This window comes from Giraffa tippelskirchi, chromosome 10 (assembly GCF_054371585.1).
Source record: "Giraffa tippelskirchi isolate mGirTip1 chromosome 10, T2T-mGirTip1v1.2.pri, whole genome shotgun sequence".
NCBI lineage: Eukaryota > Metazoa > Chordata > Mammalia > Artiodactyla > Giraffidae > Giraffa > Giraffa tippelskirchi.
In genome coordinates this window covers 5219904-5239615 of record NC_137284.1, presented here as the reverse complement: position 1 = coordinate 5239615, position 19712 = coordinate 5219904, and the positions used below count along the sequence as shown (strand labels likewise).

The 19712-nt window shown below is 39.8% G+C and overlaps 1 protein-coding gene across 11 annotated transcripts in view; it reads right to left on the bottom strand.

The window, feature by feature from the left end:
* Positions 1 to 19712, bottom strand: part of KMT5B (lysine methyltransferase 5B) — a 52912-nt gene that overhangs the window by 16477 nt on the left and 16723 nt on the right. For 4 of the 11 annotated variants that reach the window (XM_081531842.1, XM_081531852.1, XM_081531851.1 and 1 more), the window contains exons 2-9: positions 17041 to 17276; positions 10721 to 10868; positions 7313 to 7381; positions 2825 to 2990; positions 2334 to 2443; positions 714 to 880; positions 422 to 441; positions 204 to 340 (exon numbers count right to left, since the gene is read on the bottom strand). In XM_081531842.1, the coding sequence (XP_081387968.1) occupies positions 204 to 340; positions 422 to 441; positions 714 to 880; positions 2334 to 2443; positions 2825 to 2990; positions 7313 to 7381; positions 10721 to 10868; positions 17041 to 17200 (977 nt within the window). In that variant the 5' untranslated portion in view covers positions 17201 to 17276. Of the gene's footprint in view, positions 1 to 203; positions 341 to 421; positions 442 to 713; positions 881 to 2333; positions 2444 to 2824; positions 2991 to 7041; positions 7126 to 7312; positions 7382 to 10720; positions 10869 to 17036; positions 17277 to 19712 lie in introns of all 11 variants that reach the window. The other 7 variants (XM_081531848.1, XM_081531849.1, XM_081531845.1 and 4 more) reach the window with 4 other exon arrangements.

Sequence of the window (19712 nt, the reverse complement as noted above, 5' to 3'; positions counted from 1 at the left end):
TGAAGCATATCTGTATTCGGACTCACTCACAAGGGTAACAGCTGGGAACGACTTTAACATGTTCAAAGGCCAGGCGCTGGTGCCCCTGAACAGTTCTGTCTTCTCTGGTTTTTCTCCTGTCTGCTGTCCTCCCTGCCATCTAAATGATGAGAAAACGGCATGCACGCATTCCCACAGTCATCAAGCATTAATCGATACTTTACCTTTCACAAGTGTAACATTCGCAGAACTCATTGTTTTCTCCAAAAAACCCATCTCCATAATAACAAGAAATTTCTTCTCCAGGTTCAATATCTCTTAGGGCCTTCACACATGCTGTATCTCGACCAGTTGACACAAACTGAAATAAAATGAACTCATTAAGAAACGCATACCTGAAGCAAAGACAAAATACTTGAGATAAAGTATTTTTTATGCTTACCTTACAGTTAGGTCTGCAATCTGAAAAATGTCCAAAAGATAAAGTCAATTAACTGTAGATAAGATCTGAAACACGAACAATTATAGAAATCTGAAATAAGCTTTCCACATAATTTTCCCAACTTTGATTGAAGTTTTTGATCTCGAGTTAAACTACAGGAATACTTATTTTCATAAGTTTGTGCAAAAAGGATTTCCATTTCCAACCCTCCTTTAAAGGCAGACAGACAAGGTCACTCTCAGTTATAGCAGCGCTACCCACCACTAGAGCTAACACCTCGGAAACAGCTTACCATGGTTTATAAACGCAGCAGGACCAAGCCAGAGCTGAGCACAGTTTTTCCTTGTGGAATACATGACACTGAAGTCGTTCTCTCCATGTCTAAGCAGCATGTTCTCCTCAATTTCTGAAAGTTCGGCAATACAACCCACCAGTAATTCTATTTTGTCATTTCGTTTCCTATTTAAAATATGTGATGGTAAAAATTACTAGTAATTATAAATAATAAGGATTCTTTTAATAAAATAAGCCTGTCCAATAAATACCAGGAATTGAGAAGACCTAGCTGTGCGTGTTTTAACTGACTCACGTTGACCGCACCTGGATATCATCTCCTCTTCCCTGGAAGCCCCACAGCCTTGCACAGCTGCCTGATCCCTACAAGAGACCAGGAAGTCCTGCAGGCATCATGCCACCTACACCTCTGAAGCCCCTGTGCTCTGCAAGCAGGAAGGACTCAAAAAGCCGCTGCACTGAACTCAGCTTGCTGACCCTGGAGAAGGACACAGATGAGCAGCAGTAAAGGGTCGGGAGCACCCAGAACTGGGGTGCCGCCCTCTGGGGCAGCACCAGCCAAATGCAGTGCGAGCCCAACACACACCAATCTAGGGGCTGTGGGAAGAAAGGAAAGTGGAACTGGTGAAAGTACTTTCAGTAGTATGTTTTAACCCAATACAACCCAAATGGTATTTCACAAGCTAATCAGTATGAAATATGAATGAGAAACACAATACAAATCTGACATGTTTATCACAGTTGCAGCACTTCTCAACTCTTTAAGACCAGCCACATTTCAAAAGTCCAACAGCCACGCATGACTGGTGGCCACTGTCCTAGATGGTGCAGTTCCAGAGCCCAAGACCTCAACCCTCACAGCCATCTGCCAGGCAGGGAGCCACCAGAGCCCAGCAGCAGGCTGGGTACCATCCCATGGCAGACAGACACGCTCGCTCACATACATATGCACATTTTTTTCAAGAGGCCAGGAGTCAGGCTCTTTAACGTTTCATTTTCAAGTAACTGACCCTAACATTTTTGCTATAAAAAATGTCGGGGGTCATATAAGAGAGGGGCTACAGGTTTCTTCTGGGAGGTAAGGCAGGGAATAGGCATTCTTCTTGCTAATGAAGAAAGATATAACACATACTCTCTTTCCTGTATGGCTTTCATCCCTCCTACCTGGGGTCAACTTCACTACATTTATTTGAGCTGGCACACACATGTATTTTTAACAGGCAATGTGCCAGTAAGTTTTTACACATGAAATTCCTCGGACCATTAAAACTTCATACATAACCTTTCTTACAGGCCAGTGGAAGACTGATTCTAGCAGCTGGGTTATCTAAGCCCCGCACTCCTAACCGTTCAGCAGTCCCTGAGCAGGCATCCGGACTTGTTAAGAGGAAAACACAAAGCGCCTGGCTTAGAGGCAGGACCTGGCTCAGCTCAGACTTCCAGCTTCACTACTGTCCCAACCCCAAGGCACTGGGTTGAGGCGCTGTCCCTGCACTGGCTCCTTTAGGGCGAGCTCTGGTTTTATTCCTGCCTACAGGTTTCTTAGCACAGGAATGGTAATTTGAGAGAGAACTTTAAACAAGATTATTTTATGGGTTTACACTAGTATAATAGTTACCACTCTTTCGTTGCAACTATTTTGGCTCCATTTTGTTCTGAAGAGTATCTATTACAAGGCAATATTTCAAATCCACTGTCAGTTGCAAACATTCGCAAGTAAATAAATACCTAAAACAGAAAAAAAATTTTGATACTTATTTCACACTAAATTATTTATCTTGCTAGACTCTCAGAATTATAAAAGCAAACCACCACCATCAATGAAAAAATTTAAGATTAAATAACAAATACTGTTATTTTAAAATTTCACATATTTGTATACTTGGTGACTTGGCTATATTACTCTAAAAGTTTACAGAAAGTTTCACTTCTAGACAACAAAGTTTTCTCTATGGACAGTCATAAATTATCTAATATGTTATTAGACCTTCATATTAATTAGTTTTACGAAAACAATTTAAAATTTCAGTGTTCACTAAAATTTACATTTTAGTTTCCTTTAATCTTATTCAAACAGATAAACAGTATTAATTTTTTCAATAAACTCACATGTTCCTTGAATAATTTCTCCTGCATTTTGTTCTTGTTGAGAAAATAGTGCCGTGCCCATTCTCCTGAAGTCAGACATTTGAAGGCTTTCTCCAAATGCTCATCTTTCTTAAAACGTTCAATTACTTCTTTGAGTTCTTCCTGCCTTCCTTTAATAGGCCGAAATCTGAAAGAAATCAAAACAACAACTTTAGTTATCTTCCATCATCCCTGGGCCACTGCTAAAAGATCCTGAGAAAAAAGTAACCTAAAAACAACAGCCAGACCTAACAAGAGAACAATAAGTAATCTGGATAATTAATACTAAATACTGATCACCAAGAAATATAACTTGCCTTTCCTCAAACTGTACTTTAGTATTTTTATTTCACTGTTATCTCATTAACCAAGAGGTGACCAGGTGATTCAAACGAAAGCTAATGCAGACTTGTACCTGCCATCTAATTTGGGAACAGACTTGTACAAAAGGAGAGATCTAGGACAGAGTTCATCTAATTGAGTTGGAAGGACAAGAAGTTTTTAAAACGTGCAGAATCAAGCTAGAAGAGTGCAGGGCACGGAGCTTTAGAAGGATGAAGTAAACAAAATTATGCCATAAACAAAAACACCCTCTATGTACAGAGTTAGAAAAACCCCAAACTAAGCATCCTGACAGGTCATGAAACACACCTGGATGTTCCACCAGCCACGTCCAAGCAGTCTGTGGTAACTGCATTCCAAGAATAAAAAGTGTGCAAGAGTGCAACTTGAGAGGTGGTGCTATTGTGGCAGTGATGGAAGGAAAAACTGCTGGGGTGAAACTTCAGAAGGCATCTTTGTCAAGTCAGCTATAACGACTTCAGAATACCACATGGCCAGGCACGTCAAACACACGATACAATCATGGCCCAAGTAAGACTTCAGTTTCACTCACTTTAAAGCTATGTTCTCAATAAAATGTGCAGTATAAGTTCTTGGAGCTTAACTTCAAAATTTCTTCTCATGTTAATGCAATTTATTTTTCAAAATAAAGCTTTTTTAAAAATTTACATCCAATAAAAACAAGGAATTCCAGACTGCTCTTCAAGTAAAATACATGAAGATTCAGTAAGATTTTAAGCCACAGTATTTCACCAAGGATTATATTTTAGGTGCTGTGCATACAGGTGCTATGGTGACAAATATAAGCTAGAAGATATGGCTACTGTTCTACGGAAAATTTTGCTGGGACTGCAAGACATATCCGTGCATCAACGGAGAAGCGAGGATCAATGTGCAAATACACACGAATGTGGCACAAACAACACTGCTGGAGCACTTCCAAGTGTGGAGATTATAACTGAAGCATGATCTGGGGCTGACACTGATATGGACAATGAAGAAAGCGGTGAATTTAGATTTCTAAAGAAAAAACAGATGTTCTAGAGGCAGGAAGGAATCAGAAGGAGGAAGGCAAAGGAGAGAAATTCTAAGCAGAGGACCTAAGCAGAAATTCTAAGGCTTGACTCAAAGAGACGACCAGGGCTGAGGGAGTCAGCCGGCAAGCAACAGGACAAGGAATGTTCTAGAACAAGGAAGGGGGAAGGTGCAAGGAAGAGAAGAGGTGTCATACTGTTTACTGGGCAGGATCTTCAGAGGCCTTCGGGTGGGTGAGCACACTGACACCTCTAGAAACTCATGAACCCGACTCCAGGGTTAGGAAGCTCTCAAGACTCCTAACCCAAGGATCCGAAGGAGCTCTAGAGATAGCACATGAAGAAACAATGCCCTATCTTATTTCCCATTTCAATCATTTAGCACACCAGCCCTCACAGACAGATGAGTGGAAGTCCTCTGGACAATTCAGAATGTCTTTAACTAGACTGTCAGACTATGTTGTCAGGGAATCACTAAAATACAGATTTGCAGAACTGTGAAAAGTATTCAAACTTCCACACAGTTATAGTATTAAACTACTTCTGAATTGTGGCCATCACAAGTGATTTTGTCAACACTGGGTTTCACTAAGAAACCCAAACTAAACCCTTCTGGCTGCAACCTTGCACTATGGGATTATGTGCATATGAAGGACAGATAAGACCACCCAGCAGCTGTTAGCTGAGGCACACCACTCCAGGCAATATCAGATGACGGGGAACAGAAACTCACATTTTGCGCAGTAAAGAGAAAAGCAAAAGTTCCCTCTGAGCAATAATCCATGATGTTAGGTGATGGGGCTACAGCAATCTTTACATGTTCACTGTAGGACTGACCAAAGGTGACACCTGTAAAGTAACTGCATGGCTGCACACATCAGAGTCAGGACTAGACTCACCTCAAGATCTTAAGAACATGACAAAAAATAAGTCACAGACCTGGAACAGACACCAACTACTCCTGACAGGTTTCATGTGCGCTCTCCACTTTCCGAAACTTCCTATCTAAAGACACCTTTCAGCTATCCTTTTGTTTACTCTTTGCTCGTGATGGAAACCCTGAATACTCATTGGAAGGACTGATGCTGAAGCTGAAACTCCAGCATTTTGGTCATCTGATGAGAAGAGCTGACACACTGGAAAAGTCCCTGACGCTGGGAAAGATTGAGGGCAGAAGGAGAAGAGGGCGTCAGAGGATGAGATGGCTGGATGGCATCACCAATGCAATGGACATGAACTTGGGCAAACTTCGGGAGATGGTGAGGGACACGGAGCCCTGACGTGCTGCAGTCCATGGGGTCGCAAAGAGTTGGGCACAACTGGGCGACTAAACAACAAAAACAACATAATGCCAAACAACTTATATACTAAAACACACAACAACCACCTCTTGAGTCACCAATATTGTACCTTCCACACAACTTATGACTTTCTTTTCTGTTTCCTGACTTCTACTGCCTCAAACACAAACAAAACCCCCTAAACTATCCTTTGCTGCCCACTGGACAAGAATCTCTGTTTTACTTAAAATGTATTTGACAGTCAAAACTTACTGTCATATTTGGCTGCTACAGGCATGAAATGATAGTGATGAAGAGGAGGAAGAAAACGGTACTGGGTGCAGACAGGAAGGGGAAGAGACAGCTGTTTTCGATAACCAGACAGAACATCAAAATCACCTGGCTGACAGTTCAAGTCAAATCCCATTATAACAAAAACTGTGAGGAAATAAAAATTATTTAATAACAAGGCTGTTACAACGATCAGGTCCAGAGCAAAAGGCACAGGGGATCTCGGAAAAAATTAATTTTCTATTATTGAATAGAAAAATATGCTCCGTCCTCTCCTTAATACAATCATGCTAAATCTCCCATACAAACCGCATAAAGCTATTCTACACCATGGCTCCTAAAGGTAGAAGAAAATTCAGATGATCTAAAAAATTATCTCTGGCTCCATAAATGAGGAAAATAAGGCCCAGTGAGGGCTAACTGCTGGAAGGAGGGGACTGTTGCCCAGGCCTTCCTCGGCCCTGCTCTCGTCTGAAGCATGAGCGCCCTCTTGCGTCCCCTCACCGAGAAGGGGATCTGACTCACATTCACAGCGGAGCACCAGCACCAAGCCCCACCCGAGACAGCGCTGCCTGGTACCCTGATGGCACAGTGAAAGGAGTGGAGACAAACTGAGTACAGGGTGGCAGGGGAGGCAAGAGAAACAGGTTTTTGGCATTTCCAAATCAACACGCCCCTCCTCCCTCTTAATATGACATTTGCAACTTTAAATAAACCAAACATTTATTTTTCTCTTCCCACACTTCTCTGATTCCATGGCCGGTATAGGAATTTTAGAAATATGGCATTTACAATTATTTACTATTAACAGGGGCAGGGAAAAACATATGAATTCACACTCCCACACACCTGTTCCCCACTCTTTCCAGAGACTGACTTCCCAGGTTTTCTTGCTATTTGGTTTTTCTGTTTCCAAACCCAAGAGACCAGTGTGGCAATGTAGAAAAGCTGCAGGTGTGTATTAGCTGTACTACTGTGCCCTTCCATTAGCATGTACAACCAAGAGCTGACTGGAGGGAGGGGAAAGGGGCGGACAGAAAAAGGGAGCGAGGGAAGGAGGGAGGAAGAGAGAGAAAAATGCTCAAATATTTAAGATATAAAATAAAACCGTGAGGCAACATCGTGAACACATTCCCCCTCTGAAGAAAGTTTAACTGCAAACTGACATTCCGAGATGCTGAGGGGGGGGGTTCCGCTAGGACAGCTCTTCATTCCTTCTTGACCTGAAAGTAAACAACAACCAGAAACATACCTGGCTGAGTCCTGCAATCAGTGCTCAGCTAATCCCATGGAGTGCCTCCTGATCTTTGGATGAATGATTTCTCTTAAAATTACCCTGTTATGGAGTACAAGTGGTTTTTTAAATATAGCTAATACTAAGACCAAATTTTCAAAAGGTTTGCAAAATGTTCTAAAAATCGTGTTTACGCTGACACCTCCAATTACTTAACATAAAAGAACATTATAATGGCTGAAACAAGTTAGTTTGTATCTTATTACTATTTGTAATGCTCTCTACCTACCTTACAGGGTTGTTGTGAGAAAAGCTGTCAGATTTTGAAAAATGCCTTGAGCTCCTCGGTGGAAAGGCGCTATATAAATGCAAAAACAAACAACAATAAAAAACTATTTGTATAATTTGCACTGTAATTTCTAAACAGACTTACAATACTAGATGTAGCAGAAATCCTTAAAATGCTGTGGTATCTAACAGCTTTAAGAAGCCACAGGTTGGCTCAAAATGATAAAAAAGGCCAGGAAGCTAAAATTCTTTCCTTCCCACAAAACATTTTATCCTTGATTATACCAAGTTAAAAGTTCGAAAAGTTTCTTTATGCTTTCCAGTCAAACACTTGATATTAAAGTGACATTTAAAGTGATTTATAAGTTCACATTCAACAGTGGATACAAATGATACAACAGTGGATATCAAATACACAAATAATGAAAAAAAAAAATTAGATGGTTAGTGTGGTGGAATTAGATAAGTGAGGACTGCGCAGGCAGAAGTCTGTGCCCTGAGAGGACTCTTCGCATTTCTTCACAATGTGATGTCCTCCCCCAGCTCCTCAGGCCACTGGTGATGTGGCCTGAACAATGGGGCATCACTGACAACATCCATTCCTGATTCACAATCTTCATCTCTCCACTAGCTTTTTAAAAATCATTAGAGGTATTACTAACAACTCTATTTTCTGGTTTTAAAAGGATGAATTTAAGTTTTATAACTGACAGAAGTCAACTAAATCAAAACATTTCCTGATAAACTGAAATTACTATTTTGCTTATGCTATTTCTAGGCATTCATGCCACAACTCTGATTGCCTTGTTAGTAAATACAGGGATACGCTAAGGTTAAAATATAACCAATTCATAATATATCCAGTTTGGGAAAACCTCAAATAATTAATCATCTACTGTTTCTGAACAGTATTACTGAAGGTACAACTGAAGTAAGTAGAAGGGAGGAAGAGGGCATAAAAAAAGAAAAACTAAAATCAAATCACATATGAATAAACATGAGAACAAAGAAGCCACTTATTAGAAGTAACAGATAGCCTGCAGAGTTAAAATCCAAGTTCCAATCACATCTTCCAGTCACTTCTTTGCACCCCAAAGAACAAGAAGTCCACAAAAAACTAATAATTTCAGAAATATGTATGATTATTCAAAGAAAACACTTCAAAGTTTCCTTACTGTCTATAAAATATCTTTGAAAATTGTGTAAGTGGCATTCTGGTCTCACTCAGAAGATAAAGAACTATAAGTGATAGCTTTATTTTCAAATAAACCCACTAAGAATGAATGAAGGCCTCTACTGAGGCGGAGAGCAGGCCGTGCTGACACAGTGGCACCAACCGCTCAGCGCACTGGCCTAAGCGCTGACCCTGTTACTAAGCCAACGGAGTCTAACCAGGGAGCAGCAGCGTTAGCTACAGCATCAGTGGATATCTTAGGAGCTGTTTGAGTAGAATCAAATGAAGCACCAGAAAATATGAACCTGGGGTACTTGGATATGGTAAGATTTAAAGTTTTAATAATATCGGTGTGGTAATCCTAAAGTTTACATTTTAGGACTACATGTCTTAAGATGAGTCCCAGAAAACTACTGATGAGGGAATTTCTACCCACTTACCACACGGCAACAAGCCTCAGCAGGCTCGATGGTTTGGGACTTCGCTTCCCAAGTGTAACTGGGAGTCTGTGACAAACGGAGACTCTCAGTCCCCACCTCACAGCTACTGAAACAGTACCTGCATCTTAACAAGGTTCCCAAGTGACTCAGATGTAAGCTGATTATAAGCAGCAGCTGTCCAGGAGGACTTTTACAGAAAACATGAGTTATTTACTGTTACAGAAACCAGTAACAGGTAGCTCTTCAGCCTCGGGGACAGTCAAAGCAAGGCTTCAGAATACATGGAGTTCTTTCCCAAGCCATTAAAACTTTTGTTGTAATTCTGATGGAAAACTTTCTGAAAAGTGGTTTATATGCTTTCATATTTCATGATACAAGGCGTAATAAATATCATCTGTTTCTTGATGACTCCAGGCCATAATTATGGGCCTTTGAGGTAACAGTCTGAATGCCACTAGACTACTGGGTCAAACAGCGAGTGCATCACTTTTTCTTCCAGGCTAACCAGCGAGTTAAATACGACTAAGACTCTAATAGCAGGAGAATGAGCCCTGGCCTCTTACGTTCACTGGGAAATAGGTGATATGGACTCAGAATAACACAAACTAGATTTTAGTTGGGCACTAGGGCATCCAATCTTGCTGATTTTAGAAAATCTATGTGCCCCTGACGGCAGGGAACCAGTTAAATAATCTCAAGTCCATCCCAAATTTCACTTCGTTTTAGTAAGTAAAGATATATTAATGGCAGGAAATTACATGAAAATACCAAAGGCATGTTTTAACTGGAATTACTTCTTTGGGGATTTAGAAAATAATTGATAAATGAATTATCTTGTTTTAATTCTAACAAGGGACAGAATTAAAGAGGAAAAAATGAACACATGACTTTCCTCTAACCACTTGTCCCCAACTAGTTACTGGTGACCATCCGCCTGGTGATCCAGTCCCTCCAGGGCCATCCCTGACATGGCAGCTGCAAAGCATCAGTGCTGGCATGACGCAGCCAAGAGTGAACAGAGGTCCAAAATTTGCTCCACATTCTGAACCCCTACTGTCCTGCTTTTCCACCAGATTTCAAAACCCTCTGGACATTAAGAGGCAACAAAAAGTTGTAAAGGTCTGACTTCCGTGCTTGGCAGCAGTTAATTATGAAGTTATCTAAGGGTCTTTTGGGGAGCAAGATGATGTTTAAGAGAATTAAAGAAATTTAAAGGGTGACAGATTTCCAGAGTTATGTAGTATTTTATATATGTGGCATGCGACATTCAATAAAGCAGTTACAGATTTATTAATATTTTTTATCTGCATACTGAATACAAGCACATCTTTACTTCTAATGACTAGCTGAGTCTCAAAGATAACACATAATGGCAAAATTCCCTATATATAGTAGCAATTATTTAAAAGAAAAGTTTTAATAAAATCATGAAAAAAACTGACGCAATCTAATTTAAGTAGGAAAAAAATCATCCACATTTTCAAGATTGTATAGGATGCATATAAGCTATTTCTTTCAGCTAAGATAATTCTCATCAACAACTAAAACAGAATATAAAGATACGCCTCCAACTTTATATTTTAATAGAACCATCTCAAGATAAAATAAGAACACAGAATTAAAACACACAGCTCTTGGAAGCTTTTGTTGCTTTTCTTGGCTCACACTTGGAAAATTCTTCTGTAACAAAAACCTTCCTTTAACGTCACTTTAAATTTTGACTTAAAATTAACCATCTATTTTCTCAAGTTCAACGACATCATCTGTTCCACTCAGGATAAAGACTTAAAATTACCTAGTATTCATTTTGTGTGTTTGAAAACCTAAATAGGGATCAAGAACCAAACTGGTTGCTAGGTCATCATTTTCACAGAGTTCCTTGGCAGACATTCCAGAAGATGGTACATATCGACTCTGTCCTTCAAAGCCTGAATTCCCATTACCTGTGAGAAGAAAAAAGAAAAAGTAACTCACACTGAATACTACTTAAATCTACCTTAAAAACCTTTAGCCTCACTGCCCATTCAAGTTAGTCATTAAGAATTAAAACTGCTACTTCAATCAGTTTTACCAATTAAAAACTGAGTACCCTTTCCAAAAACAGAAAAACCAAATGCAGTAAATTAACTCAATGATTGACAGCATTTTCATTAGAGAATATTATCAAGTTTCCCAAGAACAGGGTCTAGATAGCTGTGATCCTCTGGCTCAGATGCCTTACTTGCCCATCCAAGGAAGAGGTGAAACAGGAGACGGGCAGATGTTCATCACAGTAGCAAGACAGCACCAAGGGCCACTACAGACAGGGCTGGGGTGAGAAGGAAACAAGAGGAACACAAGACCCCTCTGCAATAAGTGCCAGAAGGGTAGATCTCAAAGGAGCTAAAAAGCAACATCAAGTTATTACACCTTCAGCTTCCTGCTTTTGGGCAGATGTGTGACTATCATCCCCACTATGCAGGAAACTGAGGCCCAGCGGTTAAGAAACTTGCCTATGGTCACAGAGCTAGGTAGCAGAAGAGGGGAGAGAGGCAGAGAGAGACCAAGAGGCCTGTTTCTAACTACCTGTTTGGAACGGATTTTGAAGGGACGGATAAAAATAGGGAAGTGACTGAAAAAGATAACTAAAGTAAATGGGTTTAATTGTATAAGAAAAACAATGTAAAGAGAGGAAAGGAAGACTAAATTTGTATGGATGAAGCTTCATCAGTGCTGATTTAAGTTTGATGTACATGTCACTGAGTCTTCATGGAGCCAGCACATGTAACTACAGAGGATACCAGCAGTGTAACATTAAGCTTCCCAAAATTAAGACGTGGGAGAATGAGAGACAAAGGGAGAGGTTTAACCATTGCACCCACTCTTCCAATAAATAAATAAATGCTTACATGTAAGTCCCTGGCAAAGGGTCAGTATTTGTTTTCAAGTCAAACTTTTGCATGTAGGTATGTGTACAACTATCAAAGTTGTTTTATTTTCTATAACAGCTTTATTAAAATTTAATCCACATACCATACAAGTCACTCATTTACAGTGTACAATTCAGAATATGGTTTTAAACATATTCACAGAATTATGTAACCATCATCGCAATCAATTCTGGAACATTTTCATCACCCCTAAAAGAAACCCCATACCTACTACAAGTTACTATCCATTTTTCCCTCCCCCACAGCCTCCGGCAGCCACTAATCCACTCTGTTTCTATGGATTTGCCTAGCTCTGAAAATTTCACATAGATGGAATCTTACGACACGTGGTCTTCTGTGACTGACTTCTTTCAATTAGCATGTTTCCAAGGCTCATCCACGTTGTACCATGCATCAGTACTTCATTCCTTATTAACGCCAAAGAATATTTCATTGTATGACTAGACCAGATTTTGTTTTTCGTTCATCAGCTGCTGGAAACACTGGGGCGGTATCCATTTTTTGGCTATGATGAATAAGGTTTCCATGAACATTCAAGTAAAGTTTTTGTGGGTACACAGGTTTTTCAACTCTCCTAGGTACATATCCAGGAGTGGAAACTGCTGGGTCATGTGGTAACTCTATGCTGAACCTTTGGAGAAACTGCCAGACTGTTTTCCAAGCGGCTGCACCATTTTATGTTCCCCCAAAACCGTGTATGAGGACTCTAAATTCACCACATCATCACCAGCACTCGTTACTATTTGTCCTTTTGATTTCAGACATCCTACTGATTGTGAAGGGGTACCCTATGGTTTTGATTTGAATTTCCCTGATGACTAATGATTTTCAATATCTTTTCATGTATTGGCCATTTGTATATCTTTGAAGAAATATCTGTCTATTCAGATCCCTTGCCCACTTAAAAATTTAAACTGTCTTTTATTATTTACTTGTAAGAATTCTTTTATTTATTTGGCTGTGCCGGGTCGCCGTTGCTACGTGAGCTTTTTCTCCAGCTGCAGGGCACGGGCTTCTCACTGCGATGGCCTCTCTTGTGGAGCACACGGGCTTCGGTAGTTGCCACACGTGGGCTCGACAGTTGCAGTTCCTGGGCTCTTGAGCACAGGCTCAGTATTGTGGCACAGCACCTTAGCTGCCCCACCCCACGGCATGTGGAAACTTCCCAGGCCAGGGATCAAACTGTGTCTCTTGCACTGGCAGGTGGACTCTTTACCACTGGGCCACCAGGGAAGCCCACAAGAGTTATTTATTCTGGATACTAGTCCTTTATCAGATATGTGATTTGAAAACATTTTCTCCTATTCTGTAAGCTGTCTTTCCACGTTCTCGATGGTGTTCCTTCAAGTTTGCAACTTTGGCGAATTTCATGTTATCCTTTTTCTTTTGATCCCTGTGCTTTTAGTGTCATATCCAGGAAACCACTGCCTAATCCGAAGTCATGAAAACTTATGCATCTGTTTTATTCTTGGGGGTTTTATAGTTTAAGCATTTAATTTAGGTCTTTGGTCCATTTTAAGTGAATTTTTCACATATGGTCTGAGGTTCAGTCTAACTTTATTCTTTTGCACGTGGGTATACAGTTTGGCCAGAACCAATTGCTAAAAAGACTATTCTTTCCTCACTTAATTTAAAAAATCAATTGACTACAAACATGAGGGTCTTCTCTGGATTCTCAATTCTATTTCACAAATATATGTCTATCCACATCCAATATAATACTGTCTTGATTACTGCAGTGTTGTAGTAAGCTCTGAAACTGAAAAGTATGAATCTTCCAAGTATGAGTCTTTTTCAAGACTGTTTTAGCTATTGTGGGTCCCTTGAATTTTCTCAAGAGTTCTAGGATCAGCCTGTCAATTTCTACAGAGAAGCCAGTTGAGGTTTTGATAGAGATTACATTCAATCTGTGGGGCTTCCCTGGTAGCTCAGGTGGTAAAGAATCTGCCTGCAATACACAAAGACTCTGGTTTGATTCCTGGGTTGGGAAGATCCCCTGGAGAAGGGATAGGCTACCCACTCCAGTATTCTTGGGCTTCCCTGGTGGCTCAGATGGTAAAGAATCCACCTACAATGCAGGAGACCTGGGTTTGATCCCTGGGTTGAAAAGACCCCCTGGAGGAGGGCATGGCAACCCACTCCAGTATTGCCTGGAGAATCCCATGGACAGAGGAGCCTGGTGGGCTACAGTCCATGGGGTAGCAAAGCGTCAGACATGACTGAGCGACTAAGCACAGTACACATTCAATCTGCAGATCATCTGGGGAGTATTACTATCTTAACAATATTAAGTCATCTAATCAATGAATATGGGATGTCTTTCCATTTATTTAGATCTTCTTTAATTTTTTTTCAATAATGTTTAATAGTTGTCAGAGTATAAGTTTTACACTTTATGTTAAATTTATTGCTGTTTCTTTCTGACGCCATTGTAAACGAAACTGTTACTTTTATTTTTGGATTCTTTATTGAAAGTGTATAGATATAAATTGATTTTTGTATACTTGTATCCTGCAATCTTGCTGAACTCATTTACTCTATTTTTTTAGTGGATTCCTTAGGACTTTCTATATACACAATCATGTCATCTTCAAGTAGAGATTGCTTTACTTCTTTTCCAATTTAGATGCCTTTAAGTTCATTTTCTTGCTTAACTGCTACAGTCAGAACTTCTAGTACAATGCTGAACAGAAGTGATGAGAACAGATAAATTTCTGTCTTGTTCCTGATCTCAGGAGAAACCATCCACCAGTATATATGACATTAAGCATTATCAGGTTGAAGAATTCCTTTCTATTCCTAGTTTGCTGAGAGTTTTTATCCTGAAAGGATGTTGGATTTTGTCAAACACTTCTTTTACATCTATTGGGATGATAATACAGTTTTTATCCTTGATTCTATTGATACGGTATCACATCAGTTGATTCTCAGACATTAAACCAACCTTACATTCCTGGGATAAATCCCACTTGGGCACGCTACAGAATTCTTTTCATCTGTTGCTGGATTTGGTTGACTAGTATTTTACTGAGGATTTTTGCATCCATAGTTATTAGAGATATTGATCTGTAGGTCTCCTTTTCTTATGATGGTTTTGGTACAAGGATAACACTGGCCTTTTCTTTGTAGGTAGTGTTTTCTGTTTTTGATTTTAAATTTACCGATTCAATCTTCTTTCTTTGCTATATAGGTTTATTCAAATTTTGTATAGATTTCTTTCTAATTCAGTTTCAGTAATTTATTACTTTCTAGAAATTTGTTCACTTAATCTAAGCTATTTAATTTCTTGGTATACAGTTGTTCATGGTATTCTGTTAAAATTCTTTACATTTTTCTAAGGCAGTAGTAATGTCCTTCCATCCCACAGCCTCCAGAAGAATTGTTCCTTTCAAATTGTTGTGTTAGAGAAGACTCTTGAGAGTCCTTGGACTGTAGGGAGAGCAAACCAATCAATTCTAAAGGAAATCAACTCTGAATATCCGTTGGAAGGACTGATGCTGAAGCTGAAGCTCCAATCCTTTTAAGAGCCGACTCACTGGACAAGACCCTGACCCTGGGAAAGGGTGAGGGCAGGAGAAGAGGGTGGCAGAGGATGAGATGGTTGGATGGGATCACTGACTCAGTGGACACGAGTGAGCACAATCCACGAGACAGTGCAGGACGGGGGAGGCTGCTGTGCTCCAGTCCAAGGAGTAGCAAAGAGCTGAACAACAACAGCAATGTCCCTTCTGCTGTGGATTCTTCAGTCTTCTCTTTTTCTTCACCAATCCTGCTTAAAGGTTTGCCAATTCTTGTTGATCTTTTCAAAGAAGGAACTTCTTGAGCTTTGCTCATTTTCTCAGTTTTCTGTTTTGTTAATTTCTACTCTATTTCCTTCCTTCTTCCTGCTTTGGGTTTAGTTTTGCTCTTTTTCTGGTGTTTTAAGGTAAAAGGTTAGATTATTGATTGAACTCTTCCTTCTTTTTTAAATACAGGTGTTCACAACTATAATTTCCCTCCAGGCACTGCTTTAGCTGCATTCCATAAGTTTTTGGTATGTTGTATCTTCATTTTCAATTGTCTCAAACTACTTACTTATTTCCCTTTTGATTTCTTCTCTAATCCACTGGTTATTTAGGAGTGAGTTAATTTCCACGTATTTGTGTACTTCCCAAGTTTCTGTTATTCATTTCTAATCTTACTCCACTGTGATCGGAACACACACTGTACGATTTCAATCCTTTTACTTTACTGAGGCGTCAGGTGGCCTCGTCTACGGTCTACCCTGAAAGATTCACGTGCACTTGGAAAGAATGCGTGTTCTGCTCCTGTTAAGCGGAGTGCTCTACAGAGGTCTGTCAGGAATAGCTGGTTTCGAGGACTGTTTGAGTCTTCTTTCCTTCATCTTCTGCTTATCTGTTCTATCCATTATTGAAAGTGGGGAACTGAACTCCCAAATTATTGCTGAATCATCTATTCCTTCCTTCAGTTTTGTGCGTGTTTGCTCCATGTAGTCTATGGTTCTGGTGTTAGATGAAGTCACTGAAGTCTTTTTACTAAGAAGATTCATCTCCTCATCATTGACACTCTTTTTGCACCATTCTTGCCCAATAACATCCAATGTAATGCTGTTCATCTTCACAGGTTTACATTTATCCTGAGGCAATTTACTACTCTTAAAAGAGCTATGAAACATGGATCAAATCTACACTTTCTTGAACTCTCAATATGTAGCCTCATTATCAACCAAAAGATACTGAGGTAAAAAAGTAATTCATTGTCAACAGTCCTGTTAGGATAAACTATTCACCCTAAATAAATAGAAGAAACAGTGACAATTTTAAATGCTGCCTTAACTTCCACTTAACATGTAAATGAGGGCTGACTTTATCACTCATATTACTCTACAAGTTTTCAAAGAAATGCAGATTTACATTTACATCAAACATAAAAAAACACAGTTTAAACTTAAATTTAATATTTTTAATAGAACAAAGCAACCATTCAGGTATAAACTCTACAAAATATAAAGTTATGGATATAAAAACACTGTATTAAGAATTAAACTTGAGTTGTATACAATGTTTGATGAGAATAAAAGTTGACACAACTCTGAAAGAGTCAAAGAACCACACTGTGCATGACAAACTGGAGAGAACTGCCCCATATCACAGTTAAAAGAGCGACAGCTGAGGTGTGTACATACATCTGCTCGACCTCCTCTCGCCTGCACCTCTGCCAGCCTTCACGTTGTCCTTTCCCGTGTGCTGTAACTTTGACTGATTCTGCTGATGGTCATCAGACAACTTGCCTCCATGTCTCCTGCCATTCACCACCATGTTCTTGGATTCTCCCAACCACTTCATACCCACAGACAGCCTGACCCAGGTGCATTTAGTCACTCTCTTCAAATAGCTCAGGGAATGATCTCAACGTTCTCTCCTAACAGAAACAAAACATGAAAAACAGAACAAAACGGGGAGATAAATACATAACAGACCATGCTACACAGACCCCTGAGCAATTTTCAGCGTATTAAAGGCAACTCAACAATCGGTGCCTCCACTCTTCGCGGACTGTCTTGGCTCCCCCTCCTCCCATCAGGCTGAGGCCTACAGAGCCCCCAGACTCGTCCGCCTCGCTCATCGCTTGTGCTCCTAATAGCGACTGGTAACTAGCAAGTGTTTAATAAATATTTACCTTTCAGTTACCAATAAGAATCATCTTTGCTTCCTATTACTGTGATATCTAGGTATAGCTAGATATCAATAACTTGCTCAAACTACAAGTTTTGGAAAATTGTATTAACTCTGTGAATAAACTACAAGAAAAATTGCTTCTTCTCTTCTTGAGGAGCTGAAGAAAAGGCATCTAAGTTAAGCTTTCTCCACAGGAGTTTTGTTAGTCTGAAATCAGCATTAAGGGTATTTAAGAGACCAACATTCAAATATCAAAATACTGCTCATGATGAAATAACCTGCCTTAGCTTTCTTTACATTGGCAACAAAAATTGAAATTATTATATTTGCTAATACAGTGGTTTCCCTCACTATCTGAATTTTAATTGGCTGAATTTGCAGACAAAATGACTAGGACAGTGAGTGATGTTTATCACACGTAAGGACCTTTGGAAAAGAAGGTATAATAGACGGCTTTGCTGGTAGTGAAATGAGAGAGGATCTCCACGTCATCATCTCATTACAAATTCCGCGTTAATATAAATCAGACTAAAAAGGCTCAAGGAAGGAACGTACAACAACAGAGCTAAGGGTATTTTAAGATTTCAGTACAACTCTTTCAACGTGCAGAGGGAACTGAGGCAGCACACCCAGCGCCCCACAGCCAGCCGGCAGCAGCAGCATCGGAGAGGAGCCCAGCGCTGCTGCACGAGGGTCTCTCACTGCAGCAAAGGGCATCTTCCCTCACTTTCCCCAAACACACAGAAAAGTACACGATTAATTATTGTGAAGAACTCCAAGAAATGTATAGCCGGAGATAATTACTGACACCCAACACAAATACGAAATATTAATTTTTACTTGACCTCCAGTCTCTCTGACATCACAGAAATTCTGTGTGAATTCAGTGAGGTAGAATGTGTGTTAGAGCAACATGCTTACGTATAAGAAGGTAAAAATCAGCTGATCCAAATCAAGCATACTTTTAAATTGTTCTCAAAGATGTATTTTCTCTTAGTTCCTTCACTATTTAAATTCAATTAGTATACAGCTCTTCCTGTACCCATCTTTTGATTCTTCCTGTAGGCTTCACTAAACCCAGAAAAATGCTGCAGCTTAAATAGGTAAAGGCAAGTAAAATACTGATACATCAGTTACAAGCTAAATTTTTTTGAACTAATATACTTTATTAAATAAAACAGTATCTCCTAGCAATGACAGAATATCTTACCTTTACACTTAGACAACTGGTCTTTTTGTCTAATTCCTACATGTTCCAGGAAGTCTTCCTTGACCCTCATTCCCAAATCCAGGGAGACACCCTACTATAAAACTGGGTGAAAGCCCTTATGTCACCTTATAGTGAAAGCCTGTCTGCCACCTCCAAAGCTAGTGGAAATGATGGAATTCCAGCAGAGTTACTTCAAATCCTAAAAGATGATGCTGTTAAAGAGCTGTACTCACTGTGCCAGCAGATTTGGAAAACTCAGCAGTGACCATAGGACTGGAAAAGGTCAGTTTTCATTCCAATCTCAAAGAAAGGCAATGCCACAGAAAGTTCAAACTACCTTAAAATCATGCTCACTTGATAAGCTAGCAAAGTAATGCTCAAAATCCTTCAAGCTAGGCTTTACCAGTAAGCGAGCCAAGAACTTCCAGATGTACAAGCTGGATTTAGAAAAGGCAGAGGAAACAGGGATCAAATTGCCAACATCCGCTTGATCATAGAAAAAGCAAGGGAATTGCAGAAAAACATCTACTTTTGCCATCACTGACATCCTAAAGCCTCTGTATGGATCACAACAAACTAGAAAATTCTTAAAAAGATGGGAATACCAAACCACCTTACCTACTTATTTCCTGAGAAACCAGTATGCAGGTCAAGAAGCAATAGTTAGAACCAGACATGGAACAATAGACTGGTTTCAAAACTGGCAGAGGAATATGTCAAGGCTATACATGGTCACCCTGCTTACTCTTCAATGCAGAGTACACTGTGCGAAATGCTGGGCTGGATGAATTACAAGCTGGAATCAAGACTGCCAGGAGAAATAGCAACAATATTTGATACCAAATATCTCAGATACACAGATGATAACACTCTAATGGCAGAAAGCAAAGAGGAATTAAAGAGCCTCTTGATGAGGGTGAAAGAGGAGAGTGAAAAAACGGGCTTAAAGCTCAACATTCAAAAAACTAA